Source organism: Staurois parvus, unplaced genomic scaffold (genome assembly GCF_062004578.1).
Source record: "Staurois parvus isolate SC_StPar_1 unplaced genomic scaffold, SC_StPar_1.0 ptg000498l, whole genome shotgun sequence".
NCBI classification, from domain to species: Eukaryota; Metazoa; Chordata; class Amphibia; order Anura; family Ranidae; genus Staurois; species Staurois parvus.
Window position 1 is genome coordinate 97,336 of NW_028318294.1, and position 22,341 is coordinate 119,676.

The following is a 22,341-nucleotide window of genomic DNA, read 5'->3' on the forward strand; positions in this document are numbered from 1 at the left end:
TTTACATATTCTCAACAAGTGTTAAAAGAGCTTTAAGGGTAGACTCAGGTTATTGTGTTACTGACACGCCTGTTAAGTACTTCTGTGCACTGGGGGGGCACTTACTTGGTTGGCACCCCACCACGGTAAGTTGATGTGCCTGTACTGCACCAGGTGAGGACTGGCAGGCAGCCATATACAGTATATAGCTGAGATTTCCCTGCTTTTCATATGAATTTTGCAGAATAATTTTTACAGTGTTTACAGCTACCAGAGATGACTGAGTGCTTGTTTTAAAGTTTTATAAATGCTTTTTCAGACTATGTAGTTACTCTATTGTGCATTTAGGGGTGTTACTTTTTACCGTCTATGCCATATTGTGGACAGGGCCTACTGTGCCTGTGCTCTAGGGGTACCTTTGCCAGAGGCATGCTCAGCAAAGCAAGGCAGGAACTGCAGTCAGGTGCACAGTCCAACATCTAAGGCAGTCTCCAGACTTAGTGAGGCACTGGCCCTGCATGTAGAATGAAGCTGAATTCTTGGTAAAATGTTGCCCCATGCTCTACATACATTGACTATTATGTGTTGCATTAGAGGTGGTGGGATACGTCTGATACCTCACTCCCAATAACAAAATGGGATCCTGCCAGACATCTAATGTATTTTTAAAAATATGTTTCATATATTTTGTAATAAAAACGCATTTCAACATGCAGTATATATATATATATATATATATATATAGATATATATTGAATATGGCCAAAATTGTAGCATTTCAAATATATGGCAATATATTTGGGAAGAATATTTTTAAAATATATTTCAAATATATTTTTCTTCCATATGGGATGCACCATATTTTTACTACTTTAATTAGAGAATGAGTGCATGGTTATCTTATGTATTGTTTGTAATTACAGGTACTTATATGGTTACAATCATAGCTGCAAATTTAGTTTCTAATGCAAGTTTGGACATTGGATACATTATCATAATAACCAACTCTACTCTACATGAAGGTAATAAGAACATTCCAAACTGTATCTCAGAATAATACCTGCTGGGCATATTTTTAAATATAAATTCAATTTATATTATATATAACTGCTACCAGAATCTCCTTGCAGCCACATTCATGAGAGATGAAAGCCAAGAGGTTTTATAGAAGAATGCACATAACAGCGAGCAAAAGGCCACTAAGGCACGTTTGATCGATGTTGTGAGTATTCCGCAGTATGACCTCCTGGCTCTCATCTCTGCTTTTGGAGTGGGTATGTGTTATGAATTTCATTGGAACTAATGTAATATTTATCCTTTTTTTTTTTCAGGAATGCAAGACAGAGATAGAGGAAAAGGTCATGAGATGAAGGTCAGCAGTTTTATACACTATACAGACTCATCTTTCATTATAAAATAGAAAAAGTTTTTTTGGTGTTGAATAGAGTTGGGAAGGCTTAGTACCTCACTCAGGTTTTAAAGAGTTTGTAAAGCCTGAATGTTTTATTTACCTACGTGCATTCTATGCATGAAGGTAAAAAATTGTCAGTATGTAGCTTTCCCCCTAATACTTGCCCGAGCCCAATCCTGACCAAGCGATGTGCACAAGAGTGGCTGCTCTCCTGGCTCTCTGTCTTCTCATTGGTTCAGAGACAGCAACGGGTGCCATTGGCTTCCACTGCTGTCAATCACAGCAACTGAGGAGGGAGTGGTGGTGAGACCGAACCCCATTCTGTGTCTCATGGACACAAAGAGTAGGGCTCAGGAGCAAGCATGCACGAGTGCCCCCAGAGCAGGCAGCTTGTCCCGGAGGCACTCGTCGGTGGGAGCCTAGAGTGCCGCCAGGGATCCTGAAAAGTGGAGGATTGGGGCTACTCTGCACAAAACCCTTTCACAGAGCAGGTAAGTATGACATGCTTTTTTTTTTAATTAAGCCTTTAATATCTCTTTTAATTCTATATATACACCTGTTGGGAAGTATCATCTGACAGGTAGTGCAGAGGTGGTGCAGGAGTTAACCAGGAATGCTGTCATTAGTTTAGGATGATTTAACAGAACTTGTGCCCCCTTATAACAGGTGTCCCTAACAAAGCCCCTCTTTTATATCAGGAGTTCTTCTCAGAGTTCCTCCTTACATCAAGGCTTCTGTAAGAGTCCCTCCTTACATCAGGTGTCCTCACCACAGTGCCCTTTATGTAAAATGTCCACATCAGAGTGCTCCCTTACATAAATTGCCTCATCAGCGTGCCCCCTTACATCAAATGCCTCATCAGAGTTCCCCCTTACATCCAGTGTCCTCACCACAGTGCCCTTTATGTAAAATGTCCACATCAGCGTGCCCCCTTAAATAAATTGCCTCATCAGCGTGCCCCCTTACATCAAATGCCTCATCAGAGTGTCCCCTTACATCAATTGCATCATCAGAGTGCAGCCTTATATCATTTGCCCCCTTTAGCGTGCCCCTTTACATCAATTGCGCCCCTTAGAACGTCCACTTTACATCAACTGTCTCCATCAGAGTTCACTCCTACATCAACTGTCCTCATCAGAGTTCCTCCTTACATCAACTGTCCCCATCATAGTGTCCCCATCAGGTATTATGGATCTGTGTATAGACTCTCAGAGGTCTGGGGAGGAACAACTAACATCCGGGGGGCACAGGCCACCCCAGCACCCCCCTAGATCCGGAAGTGCTTATTAGGAAAACAGGTAAAGGAGAAAAAGCACTGCTTTCATAGCTCAGAGGGCAGAAGACAGCGATCTACTTGCCCTATTCAGGATAACTAGGATGCTCGAAAAGAACCACTCACTGGTGGTACCAACTACTGGACAAATCGGCTGATGCCTACTAACATCAGGTGCCCAGCGCTTTGGGAGAAGTTTCCCTTGCTGCATTCCTCCAGCCTTAGGAATATCATTTTCTATAACTGGTGGGCTGTTGTGGTATTATTTTGGGGTGCACACTGCGCACTGCTTTTTTCTGCATAATTAGAGATAAACAGGTACAGTGCAGGTCCTGTAGCAACCAAAGATCCTACTTCTCCTTAATTCTGGGAATAGCCACATAGTCCATAGTATAAAGATGTTATGAATCACACTGACCCTTGCTGACTAGCAATTCTAGTAGAGCTCAAATCTTAAAAACTAGGAGGACCATGGGCCTCGAAAACTCAGGCAGGCTGTACAGTTCTACACGTATCTTAGAGTGCTGCAACTATGATGCTTTTTACAATCTCTTACAGGATATTATTAAAAAGAAATGGGCAATGCAGATAGAGCCCCGCAGACATGTCAACCCATTTTCCAATATCAGCTTGCAAGTATGGAGCAACATTACTGATACTATCATATGGTCATGTGGTAAGTGGTATTAGTAACTACTACACTACTAAATGGACTAAATGGACCAATGTAATAATTACTACACTACTAAATGGACCAAAATACTTGACAAGGATCCTCGACTGACTCCATTTCTTTGTATCTGCAGGATATTGCTGGTCGGGTTGGTTTGAATGTTTAAAACAGAATTTAATTGACCCCACCTCAAAAAAGATAGCGATTCCTGCTGCCTACCTGCCACCCCCTAACGCTGCATTCACTATCCAAGCTGCTGCAGTTCTCAGTGATGGAGAGACAGTGCAGGATGAACAATGCTTCTATGTGACGGCCAAGAACCAACTCCGACCCAGAATCAGGTCAACATACAAAACTACTATTGTGTCCTGCATATTTATTATGAATGTATTTTACCTCCAAGGCTTCAACAATTGTATTTCTGAATAGATGTTTTTTGGTGGTTAGCTCTACAGCAGTTTTGTTGGACCATGTATGGGAAAACTAAGGTAAAGATGTAACAGGCATTCACGTTTCCAATTTCTTACTGCCCAACAAGAGCTAGGATACAACTAAGAGCCGGTTCACACTATAGAAACACGGTCCAGATGCTTTCTGGAATGCGTTCTGGATGCATTTTTGTGTGCACGTTTTTGGAGCATTTTTGACGTGTTCCAGTGTGTTTTTATACATTCCAGTTCCTTTTTTCCTCTCTCTTTTTCTTCAATTTAAATAGGGACATGTGTGTTCTAGTGTATTTTTGGCACGTTCCAGTGCTTTCTGGTGCAAGTTTTATGCATTTTACCACGTTCCAGTACAGTTCTGTGCAGAAACTGCCTGTTCTGATTTTTTTTTCTGCACCCGGAACGCACCGGAACTGCAAGCACTGATGTGAACTATGACATTGACAACTATATAACCTACTTTCTGTGCATTTTGAATGCAGAAAAAATGCAACTTAAATGCATGTAGTGTGAACCAGGCCTGAGTGCTGTTTTTTTTATACCCCTTATTTATGCATCTAATACACTCTGCAACTGATATTGGAATTATGATATTAAAGATTACTAATGGACCTCAGGACTGAGTGCTGGATGCAAGAAGAAGCAGCAATAGCTGAAACTTGTATTTTTTGAGAACTCAATAACAGGGAATTATCTCTGTGGTGCCAAAAGTCTGATCTCCATGTACCTTGATGTTGAGTGGTGCTTATTCTTAGCATTTTACAGTCAGCAGGAACTATGCACAGCTTTTATTTACTGTTCTGTTTCAAGCACCACTTTGTGCATACCACCAATAATGGGGGGGGGGGGGGGGGGGTTGGGGAGGTTAACACTTTAACTGCCATAACCACCAATACAGGAAAAAAGGGATTGGGGAAGTAACACTTTCACTGCCATGACCTTCAATATTGGGAGTGGGGGCAGGGGTGTATTTACCACAAGGCAAACAAGGCACTTGCCTAGGGCGGTATTTTTCAGGGGGCAGCACTTCCCCTCAGAAGAAGGGATGACAGAAGGGACATGGGAACCGGGTGGGACCCAGAGAGGCTGCGGACTGCTTGACGGTGTATGTAGAGCCTGACTCCCGTTCCCAGGGATGTCCGGAGCTGTGAAGATGAGTGTCTTTCTCTCTATCGCCGGGAAAGGGGGGGAGTAGTGGAAAGCTCTCCCAAGTGGGGGGCAGGGGCGTTGTTGGTGAATGTCAGGCTCTCTCCCCGGGAGGGGAACAGGGGGTGGGGGTGTTGGTCGGTGTCTGTGGGGGCAGATGATTTTTGTGTTGCCTAGGACAGCACAAAACCTAAATACACCATTGGGTGGGGGGGGGGTGGAGTGGATAATTTTCACTGCCAAGGGAGGAACGGGAAATGGGGGGGGGGTTTAATTTTCTTTACCATGACCACAAATGCAGGGCGGTAGCACATTTTAATGGCACTGACCATCAATATAGGGGGAAAGAATAATAGTACTGATACCAGTGCTGGGGCTATTATTTTATCCACTTACACCAATGTTGGGGGGTTATTATTGCATTCACTGGGGGTTATTGTACTCCAATGTTTTTAGTGTGCATTGTGCAGCCCTCCAGAAGTGTTAAGGACCACACTTGAGGTCCTCTATCATTTGTACATTGACCACAACTGCATGAATGCATACTTATGTAATCCTATGCAGCTGTTATGGATATACAATAAGTGCTTCAAAACAGATTCAGTTCTAAATTCTTTATTATTAAAGGGAATTGCTTTCCTGTTTGTACTTCTCTCATAAAATCATCTTACAGAGGTAATATATTGACAGATGATTTTTGTTTTAGCTGTCTGAGTAACTGCAAGAATATTGATCTTTCTGAAGACATGGTGCTGTATGCGTCCTGTGAAAACTGCAGTGCAGTTACATACATCTGGTACCTTCAGAATAGCTTCAATAAGGTTAGTTTTCAGTTGTTAGCATTAGAGTTGTAATAACTGTTTAAAAAAATGTTAGCTGGAGTTAGATTTCAATTTATTTAATTTCTTTCTTACAGAGTGATAGGGCTGATGTGTGATTTTAATGCACAACGAACAGTGTTGTCAACCCATTATAGGAAGTGGAAAAATAATAGGTCCAATGGCAGGATGAACAAGTAATAAAAATTTATTACAGGGGTGATGGCTATGCTAATGCTAGTGACAGACTGCATCATAACGTTTTTATTGATGTTTTATGTAATGAGAAACATCTTCCAAAGTATTTTAACAGAGAATAGAAAGATACATTCTGTTGCAAATATCCATTGCAAAGTTCACTTCTTCCCTAAAAGGTGAGAGTTGTTTTATTATAGAGAGAAAACTCAAGAGACTATCAACCAAAAATGAGCCATAGAGAATTAGTGGCAGACTTTTGCCATGTAACTTAGAATCACTTCTGTCTGTATTCTCCTCTGTCATAGTGAATAGTTCTATAACCATGGGAGCAGGGTGTATTTACCACAAGGCAAACAAGGCATTTGCCTAGGGCGGCATTTTTCAGGGAGGGCAGCAGCATTTTTCAGGGGGCAGTGCTGTCCCTTGAAAGAAGGAAAGGAAGAAGGGACACACACAGCATGGGGACCAGGTGGGATCTGCAGGCTGCTTGAGGGTGTATGCAGAGCCTGACTGTTGTTCCCGGCAATGTCCGGAGCTGTGAAGGTGAGTGTCTTACAGTATCTCTTGTCGGGGTGGGGGGTTGCAAGTGTATGGGGGCAGTTGTAGTGGAAGGCTCTCTCGGGTGGGAGTAGGGGGTGGGGTGTTCGTCAATGGAGGGAGCCAATTTTTGTGATGCCTCGGGCAGCACAAAACCTAAATACACCACTGAATGGGAGAGTGACAGTAGACTGTCGGTATGTGGGCAAAAGGGTAAATAAAAGGTGGTGGGGGGGTGAGGATGGGAGAAGTATGTATGTAGGGTTATGGAAAGAAGGCAGGCAGAAGGAAGCAAAGACTAGAGCTGGAGAAGAGAAAGCGAGACAGCAATTAAAGTAAGGCTAAAGGATGAGAATAGAGAGAAAAATAATATAATGATCTAGCCCAGCCTTTTTCAACCAGGGTGCGCATGCACTCTGGGGTGCCTTGAGGTTTCTTCAGGGGTGCCTGGGCAAAATGTCTAAAAATTGCCCAAATCTTGTATACAAGCCAGCGGGTGGAACAAGCCTGCATTTCGGTTACACAAAGCCACAGATTTTCATTGTGCAACGTTACGACCTTCTAGCTGCCGGAGTCCTGACAACCAATGACATCATCAGTTGTTAAGGAGGATGTCAGCTGCCTGCACAGCATCCTAGTTTGACCCTCCCCTGCCTCTCTCCATCAGTGCTGGGGTCACATTAGCTCAGCGATGGAGAAAAACTGAGGGAGAAGAGAAGCACCAGAATACTAGTCAGTACCAGTGTGCAAAAGTGTATTTGCACATTAATGTTGGGTGTCCTACATGTGGGGATGTTGCTGCATTATATAAAACTATTATAACAGTTTTTTACATTTTAGAATGGGGTGCCTCAAGACTTTTCATAATTTTAAAGGGTACCTTGACTGAAAAAAGGTTAAGAAACACTGATCTAGCCTATCCCCCAACTGCCCACAAGCTCTATCATCTCTTAGGCATGTCCTCCAATTATATATGTCATTTTTTTGTTTTGTTTTACCCATAGACTCTTTAAGTCATTGGTGGTTGCAGGCAATTCAAGACCTGTTAGAGCAGTGTTTCTCAAACTTTTTCCTGTCAAGACACCCTTTAAAATTATGGACAGCCTTGAGGCACCCCATTCTAAAATGTAAAAAACTATTCTATGCATTTACATAATGCATCAATGTTCACACATGTAAGACACCCAATGGTAGAGGTGATTTATTCTTCCAAATAAAATACACTTTTGCACACTGGTACTGACTAGTATTTCAGTGTTTCTCTTCTTCCTCAGTTTTTCTCCATCACTGAGCTAATTGTGACACCAGCACTGATGGAGAGGGGCAGGGGAGGGTCAAATTAGGATGCTGTGCTGTCAAGGTCCTACCTTTCTTCAGAGCTTGTGCATCTCCATGAGCTGGCCTCCATCTTGGTTTTCTGCAAAGCATGGTGGGAACCTTTATGCCTTCAGGCTTCTGCGGCTCCTCCTCAGAAGGGTGTGGTTGAGCACATTTAAACCTGCTGTCTGCAAGTGTGCTCTGCACTTGTGTCCTGTATGTTGCCCTGTTGCAAGCTCTTGTGTTGTTCCCATTGCTCTCCTGGTAACCGACTCGGCTTGGACAAGACTACTCTCTGCGTTAACCCTTTATCTGACCTGCCGTTGTTGAACCCGGCCCGTGACCTGAGTATTCTTTGCCTACCGTCTAGTACTGTCTGCTCCATTATTATTGACCCGGCTTGTCTGACTACTCTACTCGTGATCCCATCTAGCTCCCACCAGCTGTACGCCATTGGCGGCAGTCGTTATCGCAGCTGGGGTCACTCGGGGGCCGCGACCTGGTCTCAGGCTGCGTCAAGTCCATCCCCACCATCAGGGGCCCTGGTGAAGGGTAGCCTGGGGCTTAGACTCCGCGCCCTGAGGGACTCTGGTCTGTGGGTAGTGGCTGTCGTCAGTCGCAGCGTGACCGTACCATAGGCCTGCCTGCCCATTCCATCGTTCCTGCCCTGACATTACACAAGTGCCATGAATCCTGACGGTGCAGGTACGCCTTCGATCCCTATGTTACTCGCCAGACTCGACCAACAGGATCGCTTGTTGGATCAGTTCGCTCAGGCGTTGCAGGCTCTGCTTGCACGCACAGCGCACCTTACCCCTGGGGCTATTAGGTCAGTTGTTACTCCGGTGGACTCTCCCACTGTTGCTCCGGTTGTTGCACCTACCTCTGCATCTGTTGCGGAACCCGCGGTACCCAGAGGTATGACTGGTTCTGCCCCTCTTCCTCAGCGCTTTGGGGGGGAACCGAGTCAGTGTCGTGGTTTTCTTAACCAAGTGGGGATTTACTTTGAATTAATACCTCACGCTTTCCCTACTGAGAGGGCAAAAGTGGGCTTCCTAATCTCGCTACTCTCTGATAGGGCCTTGGCCTGGGCTAATCCCTTATGGGAGAGGAATGACCCGGTGAGTCACGTGTTTACCCGTTTCGTTGCCTCCTTCCGTACGGTATTCGACGTACCCGCTCGCTCCGCTTCTGCTGCCAAATTGCTCATGTCCATGCATCAGGGTTCACGAACCGTTGCCGAGTACGCCATCGAATTTCGTACTTTGGCGGCAGAGGTGGGTTGGAACAATGAGGCTCTAGTGGCTGCTTTCTCTCATGGTCTCTCTGATGCGTTGAAGGACGAGATCGCAGCCAAAGAACTGCCTGTGGAGTTAGAGGCACTCATCTCCTTCCTAATCTTGATTGACACCAGGCTCAGAGAGAGGCCTTCATTTAAGGAGCGGCTGCGGAGGCCTCCTAACCGTTTGGCGCCTACGTTTTCTGTCCCACCCGTGCCTCCCTCTCCTCCCACGCCTCCTGGGGATGGTTTGTCTGGTAGTGAGCCCATGCAGCTGGGGTTTGCTCGCCTTTCCGAGGGGGAGCGGGCCTCTCGGCGTCGGGAGGGTCGCTGCCTGTACTGTGGACTCGGGGGGCATTTTCGGCAGTCCTGTCTGGTCCGTCCGGGAAACGCCCGCACCTGAGATCCTGTCGGGGGCAGATCTTGGGTGGAGTTTCCTCGTCCCCGGTTTCCCGTAAAGATAAACCGCTTATCACCATTGTCCTCTCTTGGGCAGGAGGCTCGGTGACGGCCCAGGCGCTGGTAGACTCTGGGGCTGGCGGTTTGTTTATGGACAGTTCGTTTGTGGCCCAGTACTCCATTCCTCTGCAGGCTCGAGAGACTCCATTGGTTCTCGAGGCGATAGATGGCAGGCCCTTGCAGCCATCGCAGGTTACCCACGAGACCCTGCCGGTGGAGGTAGCTATTGGGGCTGTTCACAGGGAATTGGCCTGTTTCCAGGTAATTTCTTCCCCGCACTACTCCGTGGTTTTGGGCTATCCCTGGCTTCAGAGGCACAATCCGACCTTTGATTGGCGATCGGCCGAGATTCTCTCATGGTCACCACGGTGTGGGGCTGGTTGCATCCGTGGTCCGGTTAAGGTGCTGTGCACCTCCTCGGACTCTGTGCTGCCCACTGAATATGGGGAGTACCTGGACGTGTTTGACAAGGTGCGCGCCGGTGCCCTGCCTCCTCATCGTCCATACGATTGTGCCATAACCTTACAAACTGGTGCTACTCCTCCGCGTGGCAGGGTGTATCCTCTTTCGGTGGCAGAGAATCAGGCCATGGAGGAATACGTTGCGGATGCGCTTTCCCGGGGGCACATTCGCAAGTCTACGTCTCCAGCAGGAGCTGGGTTTTTTTTTGTGAAAAAGAAGGGAGGTGAGCTGAGACCCTGCATTGATTTTAGGGGTCTCAATCGGATCACGATTAAAAATGCTTATCCTATTCCGTTGATCACCGAGTTGTTTGACCGCCTCAAGGGAGCAACGGTCTTTACTAAACTCGACCTTAGGGCTGCCTACAACCTTGTACGGATCAAGGAGGGCGATGAGTGGAAGACCGCGTTCAACACCAGAACCGGCCACTATGAATACCTGGTTATGCCCTTTGGGTTGTGTAACGCACCCGCGGTCTTTCAGGAGTTTATTAACGATGTCTTACGTGACTTGTTGCAGCAGTGCGTGGTGGTTTACTTGGACGACATCCTGGTTTACTCTGCGTCCATGGAGTCTCATATCCAGGATGTTAAGCGGGTGCTGCAACGGTTACGTGAAAACGAGCTTTTCTGTAAGCTCGAGAAGTGTGAATTTCACCAATCCCAGGTTGCCTTTTTAGGCTACATCATTTCCCCGATGGGTTTTTCTATGGACCCTGAGAAGGTTTCAGCGGTTCTGCAGTGGCCTCGTCCCAGTGGTCTTCGGTCCATTCAGCGCTTTTTGGGATTTGCCAACTATTATCGGAAGTTTATCAGGAACTTTTCCACATTGGCAAAGCCTCTCTCAGATCTGACCAAGAAGGGCAGTAACCCTCACGAGTGGTCACCCGAGGCCATCTCAGCTTTCAAGGCTCTGAAAGCCGCCTTCACTTCGGCCCCAATTCTGTCTCATCCCAATCCTGGGTTGCCTTTTGTTCTCGAGGTTGATGCATCTGAGACAGGAGTAGGCGCCCTCTTGTCCCAGCGTCGGTCACCCGAGGGACCCCTACTTCCTTGTGGGTTCTACTCCAAGAAGCTTTCCTCTGCAGAGTGCAACTACCAGATTGGAGACAGGGAGTTGTTGGCCATTATTCTGGCTCTCAAGGAATGGAGGCACCTGCTTGAGGGTTCTGTGGTCCCGGTCCTAGTTCTCACTGACCACAAGAACCTCACATATCTCTCGGAGGCTAGGAGGTTGACACCCCGTCAGGCCAGGTGGGCTCTGTTTTTGTCACGTTTTAACTATGTGGTCTCTTACTTGCCTGGTTCCAAGAATGTCAGGGCTGATGCCTTGTCGCGGCAATACTCTGAGCTGTCCAGGGAGGACACTGAGCCGACCTCGGTCATTCCTCCAAACCAGATCCTGGCTGCCATTCGTACCAACCTGACTTCTCCCCTTGGGGAGCAGATTTTGGCGGCTCAAACTAACGCTCCCCCTGAGAGACCTGCTGGAAGATGTTTTGTACCTGAGGGATTGCGTACCCGCTTGCTACGTACCTACCATAATGCCAAGACTGCCGGTCATCCTGGTAGGAACCAATTGTCCTGGGTCGTTTCTCGGTTATTCTGGTGGCCATCTCTCCGTTCTGACATCGCCTCATATGTAGCAGCTTGTTCGGTCTGTGCCCAGAATAAATCTCCTCGGCACCTTCCATTGGGCCTTCTGCAACCCATTCCCAATGGGGAGCGTCCCTGGTCACACCTGGGAATGGATTTTATTGTGGATCTTCCTGCGTCTCAAGGTCATACGGTCATTCTTATGGTGATCGATCGTTTTTCTAAGATGTGCCATTGCGTTCCATTCAAGAAATTGCCGACTGCACAGGAACTGGCTGCGGTTTTCGCCAAGGAGATCTTTCGCTTGCACGGGTTGCCCAAGGTGATTGTCTCGGACCGTGGGAGCCAGTTTGTGTCCAGGTTCTGGCGCGCCTTCTGCTCCCAGTTGGGTATCGAGCTTTCCTTCTCTTCGGCCTACCACCCTCAGTCCAATGGGGCTGCGGAGCGTTCCAACCAGGCCCTGGAACAATTCCTTCGTTGCTATATATCGGATCATCAGGACAACTGGGCCGATCTCCTGCCATGGGCAGAGTTTGCGAGGAACTCGGCTGTCAACTCCTCCTCTGGGATGTCCCCCTTCATGGCCAACTATGGGTTCCAACCCGCTGTATTGCCTGAGTTGTTCTCTCCACAGGACATTCCGGCTGTGGATAACCACCTGGCTGCTCTGCGCTCCTCATGGGGGCAGATTCAGAGGTCCTTGAAGGACTCAGCACAGCGCCAGAAGCTCCAGGCTGATCGTAGACGGTTGTCCGCTCCCTCATACCAGGTCGGAGATCGGGTGTGGTTGTCCACTCGCAACCTCAAGCTTCGGGTGCCCACACCAAAGCTGGCCCCCCGTTTTGTTGGTCCTTTCCGCATTCTTCGCAGGGTGAACCCGGTTGCCTATGCCCTTGCTCTTCCTCCTGGGATGCACATCTCCAATGTCTTCCACGTATCCCTGTTGAAACCGCTGATCTGTAATCGCTTTACTGCCCCTCTGCCTCGTCCTCGTCCTATCAGGGTCGACGGTCATGAGGAGTATGAGGTGAGCCGCATCTTGGATTCTCGGTTGGTCCGCGGTCGGGTACAGTTTTTGGTCCATTGGCGTGGTTATGGCCCCGAGGAACGTTCCTGGGTTCCTTCCGCGGATGTTCATGCTCCTGCCCTCCTCCGCGCTTTTCACGCCCGATTTCCTCAGAAACCTTTTGTGGAGCCACGGAGGGGGAGGGGCCCTTGAGGAGGAGGTACTGTCAAGGTCCTACCTTTCTTCAGAGCTTGTGCATCTCCATGAGCTGGCCTCCATCTTGGTTTTCTGCAAAGCATGGTGGGAACCTTTATGCCTTCAGGCTTCTGCGGCTCCTCCTCAGAAGGGTGTGGTTGAGCACATTTAAACCTGCTGTCTGCAAGTGTGCTCTGCACTTGTGTCCTGTATGTTGCCCTGTTGCAAGCTCTTGTGTTGTTCCCATTGCTCTCCTGGTAACCGACTCGGCTTGGACAAGACTACTCTCTGCGTTAACCCTTTATCTGACCTCCCGTTGTTGAACCCGGCCCGTGACCTGAGTATTCTTTGCCTACCGTCTAGTACTGTCTGCTCCATTATTATTGACCCGGCTTGTCTGACTACTCTACTCGTGATCCCATCTAGCTCCCACCAGCTGTACGCCATTGGCGGCAGTCGTTATCGCAGCTGGGGTCACTCGGGGGCCGCGACCTGGTCTCAGGCTGCGTCAAGTCCATCCCCACCATCAGGGGCCCTGGTGAAGGGTAGCCTGGGGCTTAGACTCCGCGCCCTGAGGGACTCTGGTCTGTGGGTAGTGGCTGTCGTCAGTCGCAGCGTGACCGTACCATAGGCCTGCCTGCCCATTCCATCGTTCCTGCCCTGACATGTGCAGGCAACTGACATCCTTCTTATCAACTGATGATGTGATTGGTTATTGGTGCATAATGAGACGTGTGCAAAGAAACAAGCAGAGGGCACACGAGCCTAGTGCATTACCTTCTAAAAATGAGATTTATTGAATAAAAAGTAGTATACTCCCAAAGAATTAAATCAAAGGCACATCACAAAAAAGACAACATGGTCCAATCTCCCTAAATGGTGGCTGTTGGGGGACTGTAGGCCTCCAAATGGCTGACGCATTTCGAGGCAGAACCTCTTCCTCAGAGCCCCTCTCGCCTCGTTACACATCAACATTTGGAGGACTACAATCCCCCAACAGCCACCATCTAGTGAGATTGGACCATGCTGTCTTTTTTTGTGATGTGCCTTTGATTTTATTCTTTTGTGAGTATACTACTTTTTATTCAATAAATCTCATTTTTAGAAGGTAATAAACTAGGCCCGTGCACCCTCTGTTTGTTTCTTTGCACACAGCTCCTTTGGATTTCCCTGGTCCGTTGAAGGCAGCAAGACTTGCATTCCCAAAAAGTACTCCATGTGGGGTTACTGACATTGTGGAGCTCATTGTCTAGCACAGGAGTTACAGCATTCGTTTGCTCATGCTTTTTTATCATGCATAATGAAAACCTGTGGCTTTGTGTAACTAAAAGGCAGGCTTGGTCCACCTGATGGCTTGTATACAATTTTTTGGGCATTTTTTAGGTATTTTGCCAAGGCACCCCTGAAGAAACCTCAAGGTACCCTAGGGTGCTTGGGTACCCTGGTTGAAAAAGGCTGGGCTAGATCATTATATTATTTTTCTCTCTATTCTCATCCTTTAGCCTTACTTTAATTGCTGTCTCGCATTCTCTTCTCCAGCTCTAGTCTTTGCTTCCTTCTGCCTGCCTTCTTTCCATAACCCTACATACAGGCTGTTGAGGCGGAACCATTCCGCCTGGGCTTCCTCGTGCAGAGCGATGCGTCTCAGCCAATGGTTCCCTTTTCCGGCAAGTCTTCCAGCACTCTGCCAAGGCGGGTATTAGAGCTCAAAGACACTCCTTCCCCGATATCCCAAACAACGAGTCGGAACTTCGTGTAGGGTGAATGAATGAATCTTTATTGAACACAGCTCAGTATATACAGTACATGCTGGCAGTAATCCTCAAGGTACCCTAGGGTGCTTGGGCACCCTGATGGAAAAAGGCTGTGTTAGAGGACAATGTAAAGGTATCATTTGCCTTTCTATTAGTAGTTGTAGTTTTTTCTAAAATAATAATGGGGCTGTGTGCTTCTTGGTATAGATACAAATAATGTTGCGGTACAATAACTGATACATTGACTATAGAATTCAAATTTCATATATTTTTCAGCTAAACATTCCTTTTGTTTTGTAGTCTGATTCCCTTCCTCCTGCCTGCAGCCTGCGTGAATTTAGGCCAAGCTCTCTGGTTTTGTTACAAAGTGACACATCCACACTTGTATTAAACAGCACCTTTCTACAGAGCCAATCACATGGAGCTTTCACAATAAAGCTGATCGGTAAGTGTTGTGTATGAAAACTTTTCTATACATTACAGCTTAAGTTTAGTTAAATACTTATTAAAATCAGCACATAGGACCGTACTTACGTTGAATGAGAAGGGTCTTTTGTGCTGGTGGCTTCTGTCTTAGTTGAAATCTTTCATTCTCTGCCTCCCTTCCATAATACCCCGGCAGTGATAAATAACAGTTATGTGAGGGTTAATACAAGCCACTGGACCTGTCATGGATACTAACCAAGATTGTGACTGCGCCCACCCTTTTGCCCCCCTCCTGCAATCATAGAATCTGTACTATGTCTTATAGCAATAAAAAGTGCTGTATGAATGGATGACAGGTGAATAAATGAAAGGTCCCCGTACTCCAGGATGGTTCTCTGTTTGTATCCATTAGCTCTCAATTGTGTATTCTAGTGCCAAATTTTCTAATTTACCTTCTGTGGAGGTTTTTTTCTGGGACTATTGGCATTATTATTATTTCAGGTAATGATATGGCGCCATCAATTTACGCAGCGCTTTACATATATATTGTACATTCACATCAGTCCCTAACCCTCAATAGGCGTACAATCTAAGGTCCCTAACTCACATTCATACATACACATACGAGGGCCAATTTAGACAGGAGCCAATTAACCTACCAGCATGTCTTTGGAGTCTGGGAGGAAACCGGAGTACCCGGTGGAAACCCACGCAGGCACAGGGAGACCATACAAACTCCAGGCAGGTGATGCTGTGGTTGGGATCACTGCTCTCATACAGTGTAAATATGGTGAATGATGTAACCTAGAGTGCCCATCATCCCAAATAGTGAAGCCTGGCACAATGATTCATAAACTGTGGTTCCTCAGATTACTTTTTCAAATATTTCTCTAACTAAGCCCTTTGGCAATGCTGTAAAGCCTGGTACACATGATGAGAATATTGGGCGAATGATCGTCCATTTTTTTTTTTGCATGCTAGTTTCATATCAAAAATGAAGTGGTTACTAAAGTTACAGAATTTCTCTTATGACAGAATACAAATTTGGAAGTGAAGTAATGTGTTGTATTGCATTGTAATGTATTCTTTTTTTTCTGAGAATGTGTGGCCTTGCTCTTCCATTTTTTTTCGAATGAATACTGTATTGTTTAAATGAAAATCGTATGATCTGGTATCGTAGGAAAAAAATGTTCGTGTTTCTCACCGTGAATAATTTTGGATGAATGCTGTGTACTAACGATCAGACTAACATACGCTTCGAAAGCGGTATTATTCGTCTGATTTTCTGATTGTGTGTACTAGGCTTAAATGTAGGCACTTGGTTAACTTTACAGGAGCTCAAGATTAGAGTACAGTAAGTATTCCTCAATTCGGAAGAAAAGCAAAAAAAAAGTGCACCAGTTTAGTGCTTATCATAAACACTATTTATTTAACAAAACATAAAAGGATGCTCACAAAAGTAGTAGATACACAAGCTTTTGATAAATCCAATAGCAGCAGTATCTGAACCTCTATGGCCAGGGAGACATTAACAACATCGCACAAACCATTGCAAAAATACTAACGTGTTTCAGGGTATATACCCTCGTCTAAGGAAGGCAGCAAGGCCGTGAGTGGATTCAGGGCACTTTATGTACATTCACATCAGTCCCTAACCTTCAATAGGCGTACAATCTAAGGTCCCTAACTTACATTCATACACATACTAGGGCCAATTTAGACAGGATCCAATTCACCTAACAGCATGTCCTTGGAGTGTGGGAGGAAACCGGAGTACCCGGAGGAAACCCACGCAGGCACAGGGAGAACATGCAAACTCCAGGCAGGTGGTGCTGTGGTTGGGATCACTGCTCTCAAAAGTAGTAGATACACAAGCTTTTGATAAATCCAATAGCAGCAGTATCTGAACCTCTATGGCCAGGGAGACATTAACAACATCGCACAAACCTTTGCAAAAATACTAACGTGTTTCAGGGTATATACCCTCGTCTAAGGAAGGCAGCAAGGCCGTGAGTGAATTCAGGGCACTTTATGGCTTAGTTCACAGGTGTCAAACTGCGGCCCTCCAGCTATCAAGGAACTAAAAGTGCCATCATGCCTTTAGAGTTATGTTTGTAATTGTCAACCTTGCAAAGCCTCATGGGATTTGTAGTTCCACAACAACTGGAGGGCCGCAGTTTGACACCCCTGGCGAGGGGCGGACTGACAACTCATGGGGCCCCCGGGCAATAGGGGATCATGGGGCACCTGTGTCCTTGCCCAAACTCAAAAAAAGCCTATGAAAAAGGTACCAGGGGCATCTCATGGGGCCCCCTACTGACCCCGGACCATCGGGCAGTGCCTGAGTTTCCACATGGTCAGTCCGCCCCTGCCCCTGGCTTAGATGGAGCAATAAGACTCTATATAATCCTGTGTCATGTTTTGCTACACTTTAGCGCACATAAGGTTTTTCCCTGTCATGCATTCATCAATTCAGACACATATTTGAGAAAGACTCACTCCTACCTTTTAGTACACTAATGGATCAGCATATTGTCCCCAGATCATGCTAATATCAATAGTGTCGAAGGGTAATTTCAATTAAGAATTATGCTTTAAGTATAGGTGGAGCTTGGTGGGGTGAGACAGTGAAATCTTCCACCATGAATATTCCACCAACATTCCACCATAATTATTATTTAATCCACCATAATTAATAATTAGTCCTATCCAGGTGAGAAATTTCGGAGAGTTCCACCCATCTTTTGCGTTCTAGTACACTCTGCGGCCTTCTTTCTACTTGAAAATAAATAAAAAATCCAACAGAGAGAGTGGGAACTCCTCATTATGACCTCACTAAGCGTGCAGACCTGGTAGATCATGTGCAAACATCTATACAGTCCCTGAGCCATACCAATAATATGTCAGGAGGCTTAATATTCCTGCATGTACTAACAAAGGAATCCTTGGTTTTGGATAAACTGAAGCTTTCATTACGAATTCTTGGGCTTAATGCCAGACTTATAGATCCGCTAATTGGGATTTTAAAAATGTACAATTAAAGAAGCTTTATTTCATCTATTTACACCTTCTTAATAAATGTCATAGTAGAGCCACAAAAATCAATCTTTAGAATAAGTGGTTTCCCATTTACTGTGTCTGTGCCAGATGCAGCTACATCCAGCAGCCATACTTGTCACTAAATAGCATATTCAACATGCCCAGGCTCCCCTCCTTTAACTTTTTCTGCTGCTGGCAACTAAAGTCCACCTTCTGGCACAAAATATGTCAATTACTTTGTAGGTATGTACTATGAAGGGAGACTGTCGGCTGGTTCAGTATTATTCCATCCTCTATACCTTTAGATCTTAAAACATGTATATTTTGTATCTTATATGAAGAAAATTGAAAACAGCATGAGGGAGCTCTTCTGTGAGAATCTATTTTTATTGTATATAACAATTCAGCCATTGCATTCCTGGCCCTCACCTTGCCCACAATAAAAATAGAAATTCCTCTGCTAAAAGATCTGATTGGTATTAATTGTCAATGGCTAGAAAACTTTATAAAAGGTTGGGGTTATTGACGTACTTCTGTCCTATCCTTACCCTAGGTTCACATCTGTGCGGGTGGTGCCGCTGTGGATCTGCACAAAAATCCATGCAGCTGCATCACCCGCACAGAGAAATGCGGACCTGCGGGCAGGTGCCATTAGTTCTAATGGCACGTCGCCCGCACTGGAAAACGCAACCGTACTGGGAACCGAGGTTCCCGTGCAGGCTGCGTTTTCCAAAGAAGTGCAGGGACTCCTTTCCCTGCGTGTCACGGGCACGGGAGTCCATTCAAATGAATGGGCTCTCATGCTCGTGCGAAACGCACCCTGCACGGCCGCATACAGTTGCAAGAAAAAGTATGTGGACCCCTTGGGATTACGTGGAGTTTTGCATGAATTGGGCATAAAATGTGCTCTGAACATCATCTAAGTCACAACAATAGAAGCACACAGTCTGCTGAACATAATACTACACAAACATTAGATGTTGCCATGGTTTAATTGCACATAACATGTAAATATTCACAGTGCAGGGAGGAAAAAGTATGTGAACCGGGGGTCAAAGAATATATCTAAACCCAAGAACCAGCCCTGAGATTTTTCAGGATATTTTCCTTTATTTTCACCTAGTACTCCTGCCAGTAACACACCTATGTTAGGGTGGTAACACTTTTTCAATGTACTGAATCCATGGAGAAGCATCATTGTTGCCATAGGACAGGTCTACAAAGTCCTTCCCCTCTCCTCTTCTTCTCAATCTTCTTGATTACGTTTTGCTCTTTTAAAATGTTTTATTCTATTAATACAAATACAGTCCAACTGCTGTCTGTGAGGTATATAATATACTAAAGTGGAATTTCCATAAGTAAAACATATTTTAAAATAAAACATTTACGGATTTTTCTAGCCAGATCCTCCCATGAATACGGTGAAGAATTGACAGTGGTCAGCACCTTGCCTCCACCAGAGGTGCCCAGCTGCAGTATCTATCCAGATGAAGGTTCTGTACTGACCAGTTTCCGGATCTCCTGCCTTCCCCCTTGTGCTCAGACTGAGTCATGTTCTAGAGATGATCGTATCTCCCTCACATATTGTGTCTTTCCCAAGCCAAGTAGGTGTTGTCTATAGGAAATGTTTGTAAACCTATAATAACTGTAATTTCCAATCATCTTTTCTAGCCTGTAAGTTTGTGGTACACTGTTAAAGGCCATATTAGAAGTCTATAAAGGATGACATTATGGGGTTGATTCAGTGGGGTATTTAGGTTTCGTGCTGCCCTAGGCAACACAAAAATCAGCCCCCCCCCCCCACGGAGAGACTTTAACACTGACAAACACCCCCCTCCCCCACGATAAGAGCCTGAAATTGAGAGCCTTCCACTACCACCGCCCCATACACACTGGCGACCCCCCCCCCCACCCTGGCGAAAGAGAAGACACTCACCTTCATAGCTCCGGACATCCCCGGGAACAAGAGTCAGCCTCTGCATACACCATCAAGCAGCCTGCAGCCTCTCTCAGATCCCACCTGGTCCCCATGCTGTGTGTGACCTTTCTTCCATCCCCTCCCTGAAAAATGCCGCTTTCCCCCTGAAAAATTCTGCTGCCCCCCTGAAAAAACGCCGCCCTAGGCAAATGCCTTGTTTGCCTTGTGGTAAATACGCCACTGGGTTCATTTACTAAAGGAAAATAGACTGTACGTTTCACCAGGGAAGTTGCACGTTGCAATGTGACTTGCCCTAGAGCTTAGTGAATGTGAAGTTTCACTTTGAAAAGAATACCCAATCAAGTGCAATGAAAATAACAAAACAGAATTTTTGCTTGAATGTGATTGGATGATGGAAGTCAGCAAAGCTCCACCTCATTTACCATATTCTTCGGAAATTCCCCTTATGAAGAACAAATTTCCATGCAAAGTGACCAGTTTAGGGTTGATTTACTAAAGGCAAACAAACTGTGCACTTTGCAAGTACAGAGGCAACCTAGAATAGCATTTGCTCTAGAGCTTAGTAAATGAGGTGAAGCTTCACTTTGCAAAGAATACCCAATCACATGCAAGAAAAAAAAACAAAAAACAGCAGTTTTGCTTGCATATGATTGGATGATGGAAGTCAGCGCAGCTTCCACTCATTTACTAAGCTCGGGAGCAAATGCCATTGCAGAGTGCAACTGCACTTGTAAAATGCACGGTCTGTTTGCCTCTAGTAAATCAACCACTGTATTTATCATAATTAACTATTTGTGTTTGAAATCTTGATCTGGCAAAAAAAAAAAAATTTTATGTGCTTTTCAGACTGGTGCAAATATTCTGATCATTTAGCTGATTCACACATGTGCGGTGCGGATTGAAGCTCAGCAGGTTTCACAGCTAATTGACACAATAGTTGTTCAGCAGTTCAGGTCAGGTTTACATCAGGTTCAGGTCAGGATTTTATTCTCTTCACATGTGTAGTTTAGAAACTGTTCCCAGAGTTGTTAATAGCCTGTAATCTGCACCTGAACCGGACCGCACTGCTCAGAAATCGTACAGGACTCTTTTTCAATCCTCAGTGCACTGGACATATGTGAACAGGCACCATAGGAAGCAATGTTATTTCACATGTCATGTGGATTGGATGCATTTCAGCTGCCAGGAACAGTATCTGTTTGGAGTTTAAACAACTAAAAAAAACATACTAACATAAGTTAAATTCATCCACTGAAAATGTTCCTGCTATGTGAATGAACAGTAGGCTTTAGACGCCTTTGGCTGTAGGGACTTAGGTTAAAGTGGTTGTAGAGGCTCATGGTTTTTTACATTCATGCATTCTATCCATGAAGGTAAAAAACCTTCTATGTGCAGCAATGCCCCCAGAACCCCCCCCCCCCCACCGATACTTACCTGAGCCTCGTCAGGATCCAGTGATGTTACAATAGTCTCTGCTATCCCAGGTCTCTGCCTCCTCATTGGCTGAGAAAGCAAGTAGGAGCCATTGGCTGAGACAGCAAGTGGGAGCTATTGTCAATCACAGCCAGTCAGCCAATGAGGAGAGGGGGCGGGGCCAAGCCACAGATCCATGTACGATTGGGCACACGGAGCATCGGGTGCCCCCATAGCAATCTGCTTGCTGTGGGGGTACCTGACAGGAGAGAGGGGCCAGGACAGCCTGCGAGGGACCCGAGAAGAGGAGGCTCTAGGCTGCTCTGTGCAAAAATACTGCAGACAGCAGGTAAGTATAGACATGTTTGTTATTTTCCCCCCAAAAAAATTAACCTTTAGAATCGCTTTATTTTTTCAGCTTCATCTGCAAGGACATAAATCTAAATCTCAGAGCCCTATAGCAAAATTGTGACTTGCTCTCCCACTTATCTTTCATTTGCCCCAATGTTAGTTTACTGAGTGCACTGACATGTATGGTGTTACCTGTCAAGTAGGACATGCGTCAGAGCTGCCAGTACTCTGATAGGTGCAAAATGCTGCATAGAGGGCAGGTAGCATGATGTTAACAGTTAAAGAAATGGGCTGATCAACATGCCTACTCTCAAGATATTACTTTTCACAGCTATTTTTAAGATACAAATATCCTCAAATTTCCCCCCAAATAAAGCTCCAAAAGAAACATTTTAGCCCTTATATTTTACACTGTCCTGAAAATGTATGTTCTGGTCCCTAAACATTAATTTGACATGATTTCTGTGTATCTGCAGAAACAATCATCATAATCGTCAAAACTCTAATGCAGACAAGCTACAGTGTACCGTGTTTTTCTTGCTACTTCCCTGTTTAAACTAGGATAAGATTAGCTGAACACACATACACCGCAGACACGCCTGCATATCAAATGCACACCAAACAATCT

The 22,341-nt window shown here is 45.7% G+C and overlaps 1 protein-coding gene across 2 annotated transcripts in view; it reads left to right on the top strand.

Moving 5' to 3' along the window:
* Positions 1–22,341, top strand: part of LOC149452055 (polycystin-1-like protein 2) — a 159,291-nt gene that overhangs the window by 15,511 nt on the left and 121,439 nt on the right. For both annotated transcript variants that reach the window (XM_089689776.1, XM_089689777.1), the window contains exons 8-14: positions 903–1,001; positions 1,311–1,351; positions 3,222–3,339; positions 3,470–3,677; positions 5,632–5,746; positions 14,846–14,990; positions 19,411–19,614. In XM_089689776.1, coding sequence (XP_089545902.1) covers positions 903–1,001; positions 1,311–1,351; positions 3,222–3,339; positions 3,470–3,677; positions 5,632–5,746; positions 14,846–14,990; positions 19,411–19,614 — 930 coding nt within the window. The remainder of the gene's footprint in view (positions 1–902; positions 1,002–1,310; positions 1,352–3,221; positions 3,340–3,469; positions 3,678–5,631; positions 5,747–14,845; positions 14,991–19,410; positions 19,615–22,341) is intronic.